We start from the raw sequence: 19825 nt of genomic DNA on the forward strand, positions 1-19825 counted from the left end.
GTATAGCAAAAAGCAATCTTTGAAGAAAAACAACAGCATTGGAGGCATCACACTTCCTGACTTCAAAATATATTATAAAGCTATAGTAACCAAAACAGCATGGCACTGACATGAAAACAGACAAATGGAATGGAATAGAGAGCCCAGAAATAAACCCACACATTTACAGCCAACTGATTTTTGACAAAGGAGCCAAAAATATACAGTGGAAAAAAAACAACCTCTTCAATAAATGGTGCTGGGAAAACTAGATATACACATGCAGAGGACTAAAACTAGACCTGTATCTCTCACCATACACAAAAATCAACTCAAAATGGATTAAAGATCAATTTAAGATCTGAAACTGTGAAACTGCTAGAAGAAAACACAAAGGTGGATGCTACAGGAAATGGGAATGGGCCGCACTTTTCTGAGTGAGACTACAAAAGCACAGGCAACTAAAGCAAATGTACACAAATGGGACTCATGAAACTGAAAATCTTCTGCCCAGCAAGGGACACTCTCAATAAAGCATAGAAACAACCTACAGAATGGGAGGAAGTGTTTGCAAACTAAACATCAGACAAGAGGTTAATATCCAGAATATATAAGGAACTCAAACAACTCAACAGCAAACAAATAAACAAACAAAAAAATTAAAAATGGGCAAATGTCTGAATAGACATTTCTCAAAAGAAGACATAAAAATGAACAAAAGCATGTGAAAAAAATGTTCAAAAGCACTAATCATTAGGGAAATGCAAATTCAAACTACAATGAGATATCATCTTACCCCAGTTAGAATGGCTATTATCAACAAGACAGAAAATAACAAATGCTGCCAAGGATATGGAGAAAAGGTAACTCTTCTACATTGCTGGTGGGAATGTAAATTGGTACAGCCATTGTGGAAAAAAGTATGGAAGTTCCTCAGAATGCCTTAGAACTAAAAATAGATCTACTGTATGACCTGGCTATCCCACTAGTAGGTATATACCCAAAAGAAGTCAGATCAATATATCAAAAAGACACCTGCACTCCCATGTTCATCACAACGCTATTCACAATAGCCAAGAGATGGAATCAACCTAAATGCCTATCAACAGATGAATGGATAAAAAAAACCCCAAAAAACTGTGGTACATATACACGATGGAATGCTATTTAACTATAAAAAGAAATGATATCCTATCATTTGCAGCAACGTGAATGAAACTGGAAATCACCATGTTAAGTGAAGTAAGTCAGACACAGAAAGACAAATACTGCATGATCTTACTCATATGTGGAATCTAAACAAAAAAACAAAATAACTTGTTCTCATAGAAGTAGAGAGTAGAATAATGGTTACTAGAGGCTGGCAGGGGAGGGTTTGGGAGAGAAGGAGAAGTGGTGGACTAATGGGTACAAAACTATCCTATCTGCCCTAAAAGAATCATTGCACAGTATATGCATGTATTGAAATAATACACTGTACCCCACAAATATGTATAAGTAAATGTTTAAAAAATAAATAAAAATAATAATAAAATTAAAAATAGTGAAAAAATAAAAAATAAACTGTAAACAAAACAGAGTTCCTCCCCTCACAAGCGTCCATTCAAGTGATAAGAAGACAGGTAATAAATAATCAATTTATTGTCAGGTAGTGGTAAAGGCTATGACAAAATAAGACAGGGTAAATGCTAAGAGCGTGTCAAAGAAAAAGGTCAGGAAAGACCTCTCTGAGGGAGTTCCGGTCAAGATGGCAGAATAGACGGTTCCCAGAGTCACTCTCTCCCACAAGTCAACCACTTTACAACTATAAAAATGTAACATCAGCCAATCTGGGGCTGCTGGAGCTCAGAGGAAGAGGAGGAGAGACCTATGGAGTTCATGAATGAGGGAGAAACCACAATGAGAGAAAGAAAAAACTGCTCTGAGGGTTTCGGGCTGTGGCCACTAAAAAGCTTTAAAGCTGGAGCTGATCAGCACATGGAGCAGGAGCCATGCAGAAGCTGCAGCTGTGCCTTTCAGATGGAGTTACTTGGAGGCAGCAGGGGAGAAGAGGGTCTTGGTGGCCCTCAGGACAGCAAGACCACTAATAGGGTTCCTGTGGACCCACACAGGAGCGAGGAGCCAGAACAACTGAAAAAAGGGAGCCATTCAGAGGCCAGTGAGTCATCACAAGGGCCGAGCACAGGGCCCATCCCATGGGAAGTGTTTGCAGCACAGGTAGTGGGGGAGACAGTCCCACAGGGAGAACACTGAGACACAGCAAGGACAGCCGACCCATCCCCCAATCAGCACAGGACCACTAAGAGGAGACTGGTCAGGAATGCAGGATTGCATGGAGCAGTTTGATGAAAAAACTCAAGCCCAGATCAGAGTTTCTACACAATCCAGATCCACTGGGTCTCTGGAGAGCTGGAAGTACCTATAAAATCAACCATTAAACCCTGAGCTGCACAAAAAGCCTTCCCTAGGGAAACAGCAGCAAAGCAGCAATTTAGCAACCACACAGCTCAAGTACTGGTTCCCACAGGAAGTTCCCCCATTTTAGAAGTAAGCAAAGGACAAAAAATTAGTTCTGGCTGAGACACACCACCAGCACCTTGGGGCCTGCCTGGGAACTGGTGGCTTGGAGCCAGGGACCAGACCCCACTCCCACACCCAGGCAAACTGTGCCAGTGCCTCAGGGCCTGCCCAGGTACTCGAGTCATGGACAAGGGACCAGAACCCCCTCCCACAACCAGGTACACCGCACCAGTGGCTCAGGGCCTGCCCAATGACCCGAGGTATGGAGTCAGGGACAGGACCTCCCTCCCACAACCAGGCACACCACACCAGTGCCTCAGGGCCTGCCCAGGGACCCAAGGCATGTATAAGGGGACCAGACCCCCCTCCCACAATCAGACACAACATGCCACCACCTCGGGGCCTGCCCGGGGACCTGAGGCATGGGGAATAGGATCAGACCCCCCTCCCACAACCAGGCACACCGTGCTAGTGTCTCAGGGCCTCCCAGAGATCCAAAGCATTGAGAAAGTGACCGGACCCTACTCCCACATCTAGGCACACTGCCAGTGCCTCAGGGCCCCACCCAGGGGCCCAGGGTGTGGATCCAGGGAACAGAACCCCCTCCCACAACCAGGCACACTGTGCCAGCACCTCAGGGCCCGCCCAGGGCCCCAGTCATGGAGAAGGGACCGGACCCCCACACACACAACCAGGCACACCACACCAATGCCTCAGGGCCTGCCCGGGAACCCGAGTCATGGAGAAGAGGACTGGAGCCCCTTCCCACAATCAGGCACAACATACCAGCACCTCGGGGGCCACCCGGGGCCCGAGTCACGGAGAAGGGGACCAGACCCCCCCTCCTACGACCAGGCACACTGCACCAGCTCATCAGGGCCTACATAATCAGGCACACTGCCAGCGCCAAGGAGCATGCCAAAAACATCACCTCCATGTGGGTGGCCCACCACAGCCACGACAATAACCGTGGCTGCCATGAAAGCGGCTAGACACCACAACCACCATGCAGATAGTCTGCCTACCACTGGAGTGCATTGACACAAGGAGAGTCACCAGCAGAGATAAAGAAAAGAAGAAGATGTCTCTCTCCACAAGGCCCATTTCAGAGTGACAGAAGATGCATCTGCTCTATGATAATATTGGGGGACCTGATTACACCTCTCAGCATTGGACAGATAATCTAGGCAACAAATCAATAGAGTAACCATTATTCTTTCAGAAGGAGAGAAGAAATCTAGGGTAATTTGAGGGGGGGAGGGGGGAGAAAAAGGGGAATGGGGAGAGATTGGACAAGGGGCATAAAGAATAATTGAGATTTGTAACAATATATATGGTAGTAATATTGATTTGATCAACATATCTCAATGTTGAACCCCCCAAAATATGTATAATCAATTTTGATTCGATAAAAAAAAAAAAATTAAAGAAACAACAAAAAACCTCTCTGAGGAGCAGACATTTGAGCACAGACTGAAAGGAAGTGAGGGAGAAAGTCATGCAGATACCTGAAGGAAAAACATTCCAAGAAGAGCTACAGAGGAACTGAGGCTGAGACATGCTTGGCAGGTCTGAGGAATGGCAGGGCGGCTAGCAAGCCTTGAGAGTAGTGCATTAGGGGCTAACAGTGGGAGATGAGATGGGAAAGGTAAACACAGGCAGGTCATCATACATGGTCTTGAAAACAACGGTAAAGAACTTGGATTTGATAGTAGGTGTGATGGGAGGCTACAGGAAGACAAAAGCAAATGGGATGTCAGATTTATGCTTTGATGGGATCACATAAGAAGCTGGTTTAAGTGGTCACTTATCTGTATATCTATTGCATTTCTTTAATTTTTTGTTTTTTTTTTTTACTATTTGCATGCTTTACTGTGTTGACTGCTGCTTCAAGCTTCAGTAAAATGAATGCTGATAATTGAACATTGGATCTGGTGATATAGAGGCCATTGGTGACCTTGACAAAAAAAATTTTCTTAGAAGTATTAGAAAACAAAAATCTCAGTGAAGTCAAGAGAAAATTGGAGCAGATAATTATGGAGACAGCAGGTATAGACAACTTTTTCAAGTTTGCAATAAAATGAAGCAGAAAAAATAGAAGTGAAGTTGAAGGAGCATGAGGGGGATCAAGAAAAGATATGTTCTACCCTGAGTGTATGTTGATGTAGAAAATCCAGAGAAAAAGAAAAAATGATCTAGGAAAGGAGGAGGGTATTTGAAAAAGGTAAATCTATAAGAGAAGTGAAAAGACAGAGGATCTAGCCTACCTAGGTGAAAAAGCTGATGTTATATAGTAGCAGGGACAGTAAATCTCTTTTTAATAGAAAGAAGGAAAGAAAAATAAGTAGTACAGATGTAGAAAGGCTGGTAGATTTGGTGATGGGAAGATATGGAATTTTTTGAGTGGCTTATATTTTCTCAGTTATACCAGAAGCAAGAAAGCTGAGAGTGAGTATGAGAAAGGAGATCTGGAGGCTTGAGGAGAGAGAGAGTATGAAATAAGTGCTGCTGAATGGCAACTTTGTCTTTCTATGTGCCCTTATTAGAATTTTCTAAACCATTCTTGACTGCTTTATATTGTAAGTTTTTGACAGCATAAGTTATGTTCACCTCATTTGTTCTGTATGTAGAAAAGAGCCATGTCCAAGAAATAGGCACTAAAGACATAACAGAGTTGATGCTATAATGCTAAACAGACACGACATTAAGGTTTGCCTAACAGAAGTCTTACGGGGAAAACTAAAAAAATGTGTGACCTTATTGATTAATTATGAAACAATATGCCACATTTTTAGCATAAAGAAATAGAATTATAAACAGTACATACCATCCATTCAAAAAAACTCAATAAGCATATACTTATCAGGTGTTATCTTTATTATCCTCTAAGAGTTCTATTATGTTGCAATTATTACTTATATTTAAATCACGGTGACAGACTGAACACCTGATTTTTCTAGTCATGTAATTAAACTTACACCTCAGTACTACCATTTAGCTTACTTCCTATTTTATGATCTGAAAATTAATCTCATTAAGGTAAAAAATTCAAATACAACTATTGTGGTTTTTAAAACATCATTCAACCTTTTTTCTGACTTACTAAAAGGAATGCTTACCAATGTTAGTTTCTTGATTATTCTTTCTGAACTTGGGTGTGGCTAGCCTATACTACTAGCAGCATTACAGAACAATAAAGTTGACCTTTGAAAATAAATGCACATGTCAAATATGAGAAAGTGTTTTTCCTTCACATGTTTTAAGAGTTACATCTGTTCCTTGAATATGTAAATATTAATATATTAGTACAATTTGAGATTATCTACCCAACCTTCAATAGAACAAAAGCCCAAATGTCCATCATCAGATGAGTGGATACGAAAAATATGTTATATCTACACAATGGAATACTACTCTGCTGTAAAAAAGAATGGAATACTGCCATTTGCAATGACATGGATGGACCTAGGGAGAATTATATTAACTGAAACAAGTCAGGCACAGAAAGAGAAATATCACATGTTCTCACTTATTGGTGGGAGCTAAAAATAAATAAATTCACACACACACACACACACACACACACACACAAAGGCGGGGGGGGGGGAGAAGACATAACAATTACAATTCCTTGAAGTTGATATGACAAGTATACAGAAAGGACATTGTTGGGAGGGAGGGGGGAGAGGGAGGAGGGAGAGAGGTTTCGGTGATGGGCCACAATAATCAACCACATTGTATATCAACAAAATAAAATAAAATAAAATACATTTAAAAAAAGAACAAAAGCTAAGAATAAATTAATAAACATTTGAAAATATTTTCCACAATTATATTTCATCTCATTTACTCGTGATATTTAAGGTAAGCCATACTTTTTAACACTCATTTAAAGAAACCTAAACCAACTGTTTATAATGATTTTATGTTTTATTGTACAGTAGTTTTCCTCCCACTGGGTCATCTGTTAATACCTCTCCAACAAATCAGAGTCCTCTTATAGAGGACTGTTGTGAATACTGGCATCTGAAATTTTCTAAAAGTTTCACAGCTGGATAGTTCTTTTCTACGTCAGAATAATTCTATTTTTCTAATCTCTTGGGCCAAAGGCAGTGGTTGTTTAACAAGTCAATGCACGCTGAGGACATATTTACCCATTACAGTACTTAACCAATTGTATTGTAATTGCCAATTCGCTTGTCTATAAACTATAATCTATAATCTCTGTGAGGTTAGGAACAGTGTCCATCTAGATCGTCTTTGTATTCTCAACCTGACATACAGTAAAAGGCCAATAAAAAAATGCGGAATCAATGAAAGTCCTAGCACCATGGAGAGTGGTTATACAGAACTCCACAGCAACGCTATTTACCTGTGAGATCCAGAGTTCTATCCACAAAGACCACTGATGCCCTGCCTGGGGCAGTCTTCCTCCTGTTCTTGGCAGGGGCATAATTGGCCAGATCTGCAGCGATGACCCGACTGAGGAAACCCACGGCAAAACACTCCTCCCGTACCCCCAAATGTTCACACAGAGAACTGAGGCCTGACACCAGGCACCTGATCTGCAGCAGCAGCTCTGGGGTTAGAGTGGTGGCATCCACCTCACCCAGGCTCCCCAGCCTCCTCTTTTCCGGTCGGGCACTATTAAGGAGATGCACATCCTGAGGTAGGAGAGGGAAAAGGGAAGCAAAGGCTGGAGTCAAGGCAAGGTGGGGAGCAGCAGGGGCGAGCAACAACGGGACGTGCAGCACCTCGGCAGTGTAGTTCATGTTGCCCATCCACTCACACAGCTTCTCCTCCAGCTGCTCAAATACCGGCTGCTGCCCCTCCAGCTCGGCCGCTGCCGCCGCTGGCACATGATTAGCCGTGAGGTGGACAGCGTGGCTCACGGCCGTAACCACCACACAATACTGAAAGTGACTGCGGCAGATGATATCTCGTAAAGTTTCCACAGTCCTGCCTTTTAGGACGCAACTCAGCACAAACACCGCCTTGGGCTGCTCGGCTCCACCACCAACTGCGTTGGGCTCGAACTCTCGCAGGTGACACGCAGGACCCCCCACCGCTTCCATGAGCCGCGTAGATCCGCAGCCCCAGTGCAGGCTCTCCGCGCAGGCGGCGTCCAGGTAGACCAAAGCCCGTTTCACTTTGACCAGCACTTGCTCCCAGCCTTGCTGGGTAAAGGACAGCACGCCCGAGGTGCTCATGGTTTGGAATTCGCAGACTCGGGGTACTCGGGTGCAGGAACTTCTCTCAGAACTCACCACTTCCGAAAATTAGGTTTCCCTGAGACTTTGACAGTCATCACGGTACACGTGGTCCTGCCTCTGACGCGGCCGGCGACGGCGCGCGGTGATGACGTAGGGCTGAACGGTGATTGGCTAGTGCGGAGGCCCGGCTAGAGGAAGGATGGGCGGGGCTGGGAAGGAAAAGTGGGCAGGGCTCCGTGGCTCTGAGCTTCCTCAAAAGTTGAAAAGTTCGAGGAGGTGAGAAGGGGCTCTCTAGGAACAAGTTGAACTGCGTTCTTTTCGTCCCTCTCCCTGTGTGTTCGGATTACTTCGCCCTGCTCCCTGAGAAATCTCAGGAATAAAACCTAATCCGAAATGCGATGTTTTCCTTGGATATGAACACATCTCTCAAAAAGTACAGCCACTTTTCTCATGTAAACTAAGAGCAGGCAGAGAAGATATAAAAACAACAAACTTGTGTAATATTTTGTAGTTTACATATTGCTGTCACATACGTTATTGCACATAAGCCTCATAACAAACCTACTGGTGGTGTTTCCACTTTCTCCATCTTTCTTCCCTCATTTCATTGTCACTAAATCTTGTTCTGTTTCAAAACACTTCCTCTCCATCCTTACTGTCACACCAGCCCACCATTATCATTCGCCTGGACAATTTCAATAATGCCTCATCATTTCGTGGCTTTTAATCTCTTCCCCTCTCCAATTCAGTTTTCTTCCTAATAAACTAAGGTATTCCTACCATTTTTCTGCTTAACAGCTTCTCCTGATCCAATTGCCTACAGGATACATCTAGACACCTTGAAAGGCACTAAAATTTACCTTATGATTTTTCAATTTCTCTGCAGCTACTCTCAGCCTGGCACATTATGTACCTGCACAATGAAGACAACAGACTGAGCCCAGAATGTTTCATGGGTTAAGTTTTTTCAACCAATATTTATTAAGCACCTTACTGAGTATAGTCACTTTACTAAGCTCCAAAGATGCAATGGCTAATAAAATATTTTAATCCACAGAGAATTTGCACCTGGTAAACTCTAACTCACTGAAAATAATCATTCCAATGATGCCTTTCATGTGAGGCATTTCCTAACTCATCGCCACCACCAATCTGTCCTCTCTTCCTCAAACACACAGCACTCAATTGATAAATCTGCTAAGTACTTGTTACATCATGGGATGTTTTAGCACACCCATCTTCCTTAATATACCTATTTTACTAGATAGTGCACTAGAGGCCTGGTATCTCCAACACCTAGAACAGAACAGATGTTCAACAGATGTTTGTTTGATAAATGTTCAATTAATATCCACACGATAAATAATATGTTCAACCAATTTTTAATAAACATGCACAATGTTCCAGACACTGGAATGAAATACTACCATTCACAGCAACATGGATGGACTTAGAGAAATTATACTAAGTGAAATAAGCCAGGCACAGAAAGGGAAATACTACATGTTCTTACTTATTTGTGGGAGCTATAAATAAATAAATAAATAAATATACAAACAAATAAATGGGGGTGGGGAAGAAGACACAATGATCACAACAATTCCTTGAACTTATTAAGACAAGGGAACAGATATGATGTTGATGGGGTGAGTGGGGAGAGGAGTGGGGAAAGAGGAATTGGTAAAGGGACATGAAAATCAACTACATTGTATATTAACAAATTAAATTTTTAAAAAAGGTTATTGGATGAGAACAAACATCTTTTAATCGTTTGAAAGAAAGTTACCATATCAACTTTTTGTTTGTTAACACATTCAAAGTGAAATAGAGATATGACTGTTTCATACTTTAAAAAGTATTTTTAAAAAGTAGACATGGGTTCTATAATAGCCAAACCTGTATGAGAACTAGAAAAAAAATAATAAAGATGCTTATTAATATCATCAAAAAAAAAAGAATTATAATGAAATAAAAGGGTCCACACATGTAAAACAATGAAGTGCAGTGAAATGTTACAGAAGAAATGTTTTGTTTGGTTTTTTGCGGCTGGCTGATATGGAGATCTGAACCCAGGACCTTATTATTATGAAGCTGCACTCTAAACAACTGAGCTAACCAGCCAGGCCAACAACGTTTTTAAAAAAAAAAAAAAATGTGTAGGATTTTCAAGAAAGGAAAAATGAATTCTGACTGAGTGAAGGAAAAAGGGAAGTGGTCAGAAGAAGTTTCATATAAGACTCAAGGTTTGAGTTGCCTTTAAAGAAAACCAGGTGTTCACCAGGTGGACAGTATGGAAGAAGCATTTTTAGCAGTCTGGGCAGAGAGTGCAGCATGAACAAATATGTAGAGGCATGAAACAGTACAACATGTTCTCTGGAACTGCAGACGGTTTACTATAGCTGACACGTACTGTGTGAAGAAAGGCCCAAGAAGAAATAGGAACAAGGAACTCTAAAAGAAAGGAATGATCAGGGAGAGTCTTATTTTCTGTTCTAAATAGCAGCAACCAATGGGGAACTATTAAAGTATTTTAATAGTTGGAAATAGTTTGTTCACATCCAGGTTTTAGGGGAAAAAAGATTCTAGTAGAGACATCAGAAATAACTTGAAATACAGCAAGATTTAGGGCAGAGAGAGCAGTTAGGAAATCATACCCAGAACAACTCTGGGTGAGAGTTGATATCAATTAAGGAGACAAACGGAGTCGGGTATATAGAGAGATGTTAAGTGCGAAAGACCTTGGTGATTAGTCTGGCAGACAGAGTGAGACAGAAAGACAATTTCAGGTTAATGCCTAGCTTTTTGTCTGGATGACTAGTGAAAGGCAGTCCCTGAGATTTGGAAAACCAGAAGAGAAGCAGACTGGAGAGTAAACATACTGAGTTCAGTTGGGATATGTTTCTGTTTGTTTAATTGTGGCAAAATACATGTAACATAAAATTTACTATCTTAATCACTTACCCTTATCAGCCAGCATTTTCAGGTCAATGTGTGTCCTTCCTGACCTTTTCCCATGTATTTGACATATATACCTATTCTATTAGTCTGGTAGGGTTGCAACCAAATACCAGACTGGGTGGCTTAAACACCCAGAAATTTATTTCTCACAGTTCTGGATTCTGGAATTCCAAGATCAAGGCAGGTTTGGTTTCTCCTGAAGAGACGTTCAAGAAACTGGCTGGGGAAGATGGTTTGACTGGGTTGGAGGATCTATTTCCAAGATGGTTCACTTGCATGTCTGGCAATTCTATGCTAATGTTGGCTGACAGTTTATTTCTGCCACACTTAGCCCTTCACAAACTGCTTGAGTGTCCTCAGGACTTGGTGACCAGCTAGCTTCTTTTAAAGTCAGTGATTCAAGACAGAGAGAACCAGGAGGAGGCTTATCATTTTTAGGACTAGACTTGGAAGTCACATAGCATCATGTCTGTCACATCATAATCATGAAAAACGAGTGACTAAGTTCATCCACACCTAAGGGAAGCAGAATTTGTCTTCATCTTTTAAGAGGAGTGTCAAAGTATTTATGAACCTGTCATGGACAGGTTCATGTAAACCATGTAAACATACCACTGTACCCCCAGCACAGAATGCCTGCCACAGAAAAGGCACTTACACAATTTGAATGTCAATTGTAGCACTTAGACTTCTCAGATATATTTTCGCACCATAAGCATGTGCATAATTTTACCTGCAGAAAAGACTGATAAATCCATTCCCTGGTAAACAGTAGTGAGTGGCCACGCTGTGCAATACATGCATGCCATAGAAGAGTCTTCCCTGGGAAATATCCAGCTGCCAAACTAAGGTCAGCTGTTTTCAAGCTTTTCTGTTACTATTTGCTTCTTATTTCTTGATTTGCCACCTGTTTCAGCACTTTCTAGAAGTAAACAGTTGGTACAGCCCAATGATGTAACAAAAGCTGCAGATGAAACTAGAAATTGGGAGGGTAATTTTGGCCTCCAGGTGAAACTAGTTTGCCTTTGTGAAACCATTCCACCAGCCATGCACATATAATGTGCCACCCCTCATTCTACAGATGGGGAAACTGAGAGGCACTAAATAACCTGTGCATAGTTACCCAACTGACAATGGGATGCGACAATTCAAACCTAGTATTAGGCATCGGAAGAACCCTGGTTCTTTTTTCTTCTTTAAACTATATGATAAAATATACATAACAAGACTTACCATTTTATTCCTTTTAAGAACACAGTTCAGTGGTATCCAGCACATTCACGCTGTTGTGCAACCATCACCACCATCCATCTCCAGAACTTCTTCATCTTCCCAAACAGAAACTCTGTCCCCATCGAACATTAATTCTCCAGGCCACCTCATGTCAGTCCCTGGCAACCACCTGGCTCTTTCTTTAGGATGATGAAAACATTTCACAAGAAGCAGTTGCCCTTAAGCCCAGCAGAAAACAAGATACAAATATACTATCAAATACCTTTCCCATAAGCCAGTGCCAAATTTCATCTTTGGAGCCAAGTCACTCCTTGGCATCTGCCTCATGCCCCACCCCTCTTGTCTTTTCTTATAAGGGCACTAATCCCTCCATATTAGTGAGAACCTAATTACTTCCACAGGCCCTTATAATATTGGGGATTAGGGTTTCAACATATAAATTTTGAGGGAACACAAATCTTCATACCAAATCAGAGATGTGAGGGAATGACACTAGAAGAGTTGACAAAAAATGTGTAAGAATGAGATGATAGGGAACACCCCTAAAAGTTGTGCAATGCACAGCCTGTATAGCCACATGTACCTTAAGGGCTGCCAGACCATGAAGAAGCCTGTAGGCCACATGGTGGGGCGTCTAGGTTTCATCTCATATGTAAGAGGAAGCCACTGAAGGGTTTTGTGTTACTTGAATTGCAGTGTGGCAGTGGAGATGGACGGAAGTAGACAGATTTGTGATTTATTTTATAAGAAGAGCTAACAGTTCTTGTTAATGAATTTGCATAGGTGCGAGAGGGGCAGATGAGGGAAAGAAAAGAATCAAGGTTGATTCTTTGGGTTTTGGCTGGAACAACTTGTTGGATGGTGGTTACTGATACTGAGCTGAGGAAGCCTGGGTTAGTATGGGAGTAAAACAGGACAGGTTTGGAAGGGGAATTCACAAGTTCTGTTTCAGCCGTAAGTTTAAAATGCCTATTAAATATCAAGGAGAGGCATCAGGTGAAGCGTCAGAGTGATGTTAAGTCTCCTGAGTTCTAGGAGAAGTTATGACTGCAGATAGAAATTTGGGAGTCATTGGCTTCCAATGACATAGATGGTATTAAAAGTTATGGAACTGGAATGACGTTGGGTGACAGGGTAGACAGAAAAGAGACAAGAACCTTTCTTACTCTCAATAAAAAGCCCTTTCTTACTCTCAGATGTTATGGCAGAGTAAAAAAAGAATTCCTGCTAAAATGACGTGTTTAAGACCATCACATTTACCTTATTAAAATGTGATTTGTACTTCTCTGCTCAAAATAGTTAGCAATTATTTCCAGTTCCTCATAAAATCAAGCATATCTTTGTTCACCTCATTTCTAGGCCCTCCATATGCATGATCAGTGCTTAGCTTAAGGATTTACTGAGCACTTTCCCCGTGCTTGACATTGTAAGAGAGGATCATGCAAGATGTAAGATGAGGAGGGCTTATTGGGGCTTAATTCACCATTGAAGCTCCTAGAGAGGAAGGAAAGCTCTTCATATGTGCAATTATTCTGGTTGTTCGAAGTAGAAAAGACCTACACCACCATACCACACAACTCCTGCTTGCCTCTAACTTGACAAATGCTTTGACATTTGAATTTTCATTTTAGTTTTGCTATCCTTCCAAAAAGTGGATATAAAATGTTATTTTAATATATCGATTTACATATCAAGAAACTGAAGAACACTGAGATTTAAGTGACATATCTAAAGTTGGCAGCAAATAACACAGTCAGGACTAAATGCCACATTCATGCAAAATACATTTATGAGTACTTGCTGTATTATTTACTGGACACTGAACAAGGCGTGTTTATTTGATCTTCAGCTCTTGTCATTGTTTTAATTATCATATACTAAGCACTCTCTTTCAGTATTTCTCAGAGACAGATACATTAAAGCAAATTATTATATTATGCCAAGTTCCAACAGAACACACACAGAAAACAATTAAATTGAAAACAAATATAACCAGAATATATGGAGTATTGTAGTTTGAAAGGTCATGATGTATTAAGCAGGAGAAGGAATATATGATGGCACTTCAAGAAGTTCATGGAAAGATTGTATTATCTTTCAATTCTATTTTTCATGAATTTTTTATAGTATCCTCATACAGTATCTGTAAATTACCTATTTTTCATGTCTCCCCTGGTCAGTAGGGAGATAAAGACATCTTTAATTAAGCTTTTAATTAATTTAAGTACATCCAGGCAAGGAACTCAGTTTGGAAGCACAAAAGAAAAAGGCCTGTTAGGAGTGGTTATTAGTGATTTATGGGCTTCTCTGCTTGTGGAAGCCCTCATTTTCAAAGCTTAGCTCAAATGCTACCTCCATCAAAAAGGTGATTCTGATGCATCAAGTATTATTCATCAATTCTTCAGTTTAGAATAAGCAATATCATGAAAAACAACTGAAAGGAGAAAGAGGCCGTCAGGAAAAGGCAGTTGATTCTCCCATGAGACCAGCAAAGTTTATTACAGATTCATGGAATGATAAATAGAAAGATAAATAGATGGATTACCAGCAATTGCCTTACAATACTCCCCTGCAGTACATAAAACGCTCATTCTACTACTTTCAGCAAGAATCAGGAAGATTTACTCAGTGTTAGATACCATATTTGGAATGGAAGCATCAGATAAACAAGACATCCTGTTTGGGAGAGGACATGAGGTAGTGAGGAGTCTGAGAAAAACAGATATGTAGTTAAATAATCACTATATGATGTGATAGACATATGCCACAGAAGCAGAATAGGGTTTAGAAGGTAGTGATTAGGTCTGTCCTACCCATCTCTCAGTACCTCTGATCTTATCTACATTCTTTATGTCACTCAGTACACTCCAGCTACATTTTGGTTTCCTTGAACATGCCAAGTATGCTTCTGCCTCATGGTCTGTCTGATACTCTATTCACCCAGAAATCCATGGGGCTTACTTCCTTTTTCCATTCAGGTTTCTAGTCTTCTGTCACCTCATCAGACCTGACCACTCAATATAAAATAATACTTCATCCCTCTTCATCATTCCATTCTGGGTCCCTTTATATTGCTTACTCTTTTCATAATCGTTATCATTATGACATATGTTTATTTTCATATTTATGGTCTGAAAACTCCACTAGAGGAAGGACTTTGTTTTACTTACTGCTAAATCTATATAGCCTAGAAGAGTTCCTGGCACTTAGCATACCCTCCATAAATATTTATTGACTAAATAAAAAAAATGGGAAGAAATAAAATGGGATTCAGGAAAGATTTCATAAAGGCAATTACACCTCAACAGAGCTTAGAACAATGCAAGGGGTTCTCCTAAACAGATAAGGGAGCTGGGAATAGCAGGTAGAAGTGTGTTCAAATGTAAGGAGGGTTAATACCACATGGTTTGTTTAAATAGCATGAGATGGTGTGGTGTTGGTGAGACGTAAACACTTCATTTGTGCTTCTATTATAGCACATTCACCTTTTCCCTTGTAGGAGAGTTGTTCACCATCCTTCAGTGTTTCTCAATACATTGAAAGCTCTTTAAAGTCCGGGATTATGCTTCACTCATGTTTTCATTGTCCAAGTTCTTAAACAGAGCAGATACTCAATATTCACTAAATACAGAACAATATTTATCCATTAGAAAGCAAGAAAACCCATTGATTTGTACAACTAGAATGGATTTCTGTCCGTTGAAAAGTGAGTGTCCTAAATGAAAACTTTAGAACTAGAAGGAACCTTAGAGATCATCTAATTCAGTTTTCCGTGAGAGAACTGAAGCATAGAGAGGTTGATTGCTTGGCGTTATGCAACCTGCTGGTTATAATTAAGAACTAGAACTGCAGTTTTCTTCAGAGTATGTCTCTCTTTCTTGGAAGATGTGCTCTCAAAAGTGGCCTGTAAATTTGGCATTATCTGTTAAGATTAAAAACTACACATTAGGTGCTGTTTGGGTAGCTCAGTTGGTTAGAGTGCAGTGTTACAACATCAAGGTCAAAGGTTCAGATCCTCATACTTGCTAGCCACCAAACAAAAAAAAACTGCGCATACTTTATATCTTGGAGAAACACTTGTACATATCTGCAATTAGTCACAAGGGTCTTCAATGTTGTCTTTTCTTTTTTTTTTTTGTAAAAGTGAAAAGTTGAAAGCAATCTACATGTTCATCAATAGGAAAATAGCCATATGCACTTTGTAATAGCCACTATGAAATTTTATGAAGCACTTAAAAATGGACGTAGTCTGATATATACCAAGATGGAAAAGATCTCCAAGATACTGTTGAGTTAAAAGAAAAAAAAAAAAAGAGCAAGTCGCAGGATGATATAACACTACACCTTTGAGGACTCTTCAACCTTAAGTTCTCCCACCAAAACAATACATGAAGTAAACGTATAGGAAATTTCAGAGTGATGCACACCAAAGTTATAACAAGCCTATCTCTGGAGAGGTTAGTGGATGAGGCGGACTTTGACCTTAACTGTAATTTCTTTTTTTTTTAACAAGGAGAATATATTATTCATATATTAGTTTTGCTTTTGTTGGCCATTAAGATTGATTTTTCAAGAAACTGAGCACGGATTATGATTTCTTCTTTAATGAGAAACGGGGCCGACAGGAAGCGATTCTTTATTAAGGCTGATACGACGCGTGAAGAATGAAACAAGCCTTTCGTAAGATTTAAAAATAAATAAAAGTTTGAGAAGAAAAAGAATCAAGGGCAGACAGAACAATTGTGTACTCGTCGGCAAAGGCAACACCGGTTATTACAAGGAAGGTTGGGGGAGGGGAAGCCCCAGACAACACAGGACGCCGAGGGGGAAAACCACGCTAAAAGGCAAAGAGGGATTCCGTAGGGGCGGGGCCAACTGCAGTGCTCATGCGCAACGAGGGCCAGGTGGCCGCCGCGGAAGTGAAGTCACCTAGCGCTGCCGCGCCACTTGGGTGCTGCTGCGCGTGCGCAGGCGGATCCGCGCTGGAGTATTCATCTTTGCCGCCGCCTCCTTCTTCCCTGGATTTGAGTCTCAGGCTTTCTTCGTTCGCTCGCTAGCGGGTTCGCGCCCTTCTCTCGACCCCGGGCAGCGAACCTGGGGAAGGGGTTGGAGGGGGCTGTTGATCGCCGCCTTTAAGTTGTGCTCGGGGCGGCCATGTCGGCCGGCGAGGTCGAGCGCCTAGTGTCGGAGCTGAGCGGCGGGACCGGAGGGGATGAGGAGGAAGAGTGGCTCTATGGCGGTACGGAACTTCCTGTCCCTGTCTCTCTCTCCCGGCTTCTCTCAGGCCTCCCCTCCCGGCCTACAAACAGCCGTTGTCCCGGGCCCCTATCGCCGCCGCCTTGGGCCTCGTGCAGAGTCCTGTTCGGCCTGACTCAGGCCGAGCCTGGCGTGCACGTCCCCCTCCCCCGCGGCCTCTTCCCACGGCCCAGCCCTCCGACGCGCACCCACTCCGCGGCCCCGAGGACTCCGCGGGGTCTGGGGGCCCGGGCCGTGTCCCCAGCTTCGCCCTCCTGTTCGCCGGGGCTTCTCAGCCGCCTCGCCTCCGCGCTCTTTACACTTGTTTTTTTCTCTCGATACTAAGGTGTGTTTGGTGTGTATCTCTTCTTGCCCCCCCCCCCCCGGCCCCCTTCCTCCTCCTTAGGGTGCCCTTCCTGTCCCTTTCTTTCAGAAACAGTCATTCTGTAATAATAGCTAAATAAAGTTCATGCTGTAAAACTAATGTCTCGTTTCTTGATGGTCAGTTTCTATGGAATGCACCTGCAAGGGTACCTCCTAGTCTGAGTGTCGTGCCTTAAAAATAAATAATTAAGAGAGAGATGGAATGCATTATGGCCCATAAAGAAAGCTCTTGACTGTCTCCTGTATTAAGGTGAAGTTTTTCTTTTTTAAGAGACTGCTCTTTAACCTACATCATAGAAGTACCTCATGACCCTTAGGCTTAGAGTTTTCAGTGTCATCTCGTGTATTTTTTTCAAAATAAATTTAATGCATTCTTCTACTTCCTTCTTGAAAGGGACTTGACATGTGGTTTTTAACTTTTATAAAGTCACAGTCCCTTCTTGTCTATTACTGACACCAGATTTGAAAGTTCATTTTTGTTCCTTGCCTAAAATATAAAGTCTTGACTGTCTTTAGAATAGTATATTAAGAGTTCATGTTGGGCACGATGATGTAACTTTGATAAACTTGTTAACAAAAAGTCTCTGGTGGCAAGAATTAGCATTAGTAATACTCTTTGAAATGTGAATGTGTAGGGTTTCTTTTACAAAGATCTGATAATCTTTAGTACTTCTTAAATCAAGCTTATTTTCATAGCAGTAAAGTTTGATTTTTTTTTCCGTAAAAGACTTAATTTTGTTAAGTAATTATAAGGTGATCTAACTTTGGATGTGCTTATAGGCCCATGGGACGTGCATGTGCACAGTGATTTGGCAAAGGACCTAGGTTAGTGCTTGTGATGATCACTTCAGATTTTCATAATACTGGTTTCTTTAAGAGTGGTTTTTTTCTTTCTTTCTTTATTTATTTATGTATTTATTTTATTTGGTAGATGAAAATGAAGTTGAAAGGCCAGAAGAAGAAAATGCCAGGTTAGTGAAATTTCTTATTGATACTTAACACGGTTTGTGGTATACAGTGGTTTTGTCAACAAATTGTCAGAATTATTCCACTATAGTCATTGGCTTGATTACAACATTTTATCTAAAGGTTGGAGGACCCTGAATCCTTTAGGGTTTATTCCTATTTCAGTGCCTAATCTTATAACAATTCTGTTTGCTAGTACAGGACAAAGTTTTGAAATTAGGGTTTCACTACTTTTCACTGTTACATAACTTTTTACTCTTAAGTGAGCTCAATAGAGGAGTATACATTATAATCATTAAACTACTGAGAAAAACATTTTAAGGTAATTAAAATTTTTTTAAAATAAATAAGAAACCCCCCAAATTACTGTTTTTATAATTTATTAATATTTTTGATGGTATAATGCAGTGAAATTGTAATTTTTGATGGTGTAATGATGGTTTAGTTGTAACTTCAATGCTTTATATTTATTTAAATTTAAACTGTAATTAACTAATTTGTTATAAGGTTGATTTTCTTTGTTAAATTGTTAGAAACGTGTAAGTATTATTTGAAGAACCTATACAGGGAGCCAGAAATTTACTATAAATTTCAAAACAACTCATTCAGACAGGTACATGGATATGCTGGCTTTATTTTGATCAGATGCCATAGTGTATTACAATAGAGGAAGAGGAAGTTAAAAAAAAAAGAGCTTTTAAAGAATATTGGGATTAAAAAAGTGGAGGAAATGCCACTTCACACCAGGATGGATGTAATCGGAAAGATAAAATGAGTGCTGGTGAGGATTTGGAGAAATTGGAACCCACCTTCACTGCTGGCGGGATTGTAGAATGGTGCCGCTGCTTTGGAGAATAGTCCAGCAGTTTCCTCAAAAGCTTAAATATAGTTACCATTCCATTCCTAGTAAATTCCATAGCAATTCCATTCCTAGTAAAAATGAAAACCTATGAGGGTACTTCAAAAGTTTGTGGAAAAACAGAATTGAAAGGTGGTACGATCTCTCTGAACTTTTTTGAAGTACCCTTGTACATCCACACATATTTGTATATGAATTTTCATAGCAGCATTATTTGTAATAGTCAAAAAATGGAAAGAACCCGGTTGTCCGTAATGGATAGAATAAATGTGATATATCAATACAATGGAATAATATTTTGCACTGAAAAAAAAAAAAAAGAAGTACTGATAGGTGTTACAACATGGGTGAACCTTGAAAACGTGATGCTAAATGAAAAAAGCCAATCACAAAAGCCAACATATTGTGTGGTTCCATTTATATGAAATGCCCGGAATAGGCAAAGCCATTGAGACAGAAGGATTAGTGTTCGCCAGAA

The 19825-nt window shown here is 40.8% G+C and overlaps 2 protein-coding genes across 13 annotated transcripts in view; one reads left to right on the plus strand and one right to left on the minus strand.

Moving 5' to 3' along the window:
- SCFD2 (sec1 family domain containing 2) overlaps positions 1-7816 on the minus strand; it is a 425850-nt gene extending 418034 nt beyond the window's left edge. For both annotated transcript variants that reach the window (XM_063108339.1, XM_063108340.1), the window contains exon 1: positions 6872-7816. In XM_063108339.1, coding sequence (XP_062964409.1) covers positions 6872-7709 — 838 coding nt within the window. In that variant the 5' untranslated portion in view covers positions 7710-7816. The remainder of the gene's footprint in view (positions 1-6871) is intronic.
- A 9041-nt stretch (positions 7817-16857) lies between these two features.
- FIP1L1 (factor interacting with PAPOLA and CPSF1) overlaps positions 16858-19825 on the plus strand; it is a 63553-nt gene continuing 60585 nt past the window's right edge. For 3 of the 11 annotated variants that reach the window (XM_063107776.1, XM_063107772.1, XM_063107774.1), the window contains exons 1-2: positions 16860-17142; positions 18454-18493. In XM_063107776.1, coding sequence (XP_062963846.1) covers positions 17058-17142; positions 18454-18493 — 125 coding nt within the window. In that variant the 5' untranslated portion in view covers positions 16860-17057. Of the gene's footprint in view, positions 17143-18302; positions 18348-18453; positions 18494-19825 lie in introns of all 11 variants that reach the window. The other 8 variants (XM_063107777.1, XM_063107770.1, XM_063107767.1 and 5 more) reach the window with 5 other exon arrangements.

This window comes from Cynocephalus volans, chromosome 9, assembly GCF_027409185.1.
Source record: "Cynocephalus volans isolate mCynVol1 chromosome 9, mCynVol1.pri, whole genome shotgun sequence".
Lineage (NCBI taxonomy): Eukaryota > Metazoa > Chordata > Mammalia > Dermoptera > Cynocephalidae > Cynocephalus > Cynocephalus volans.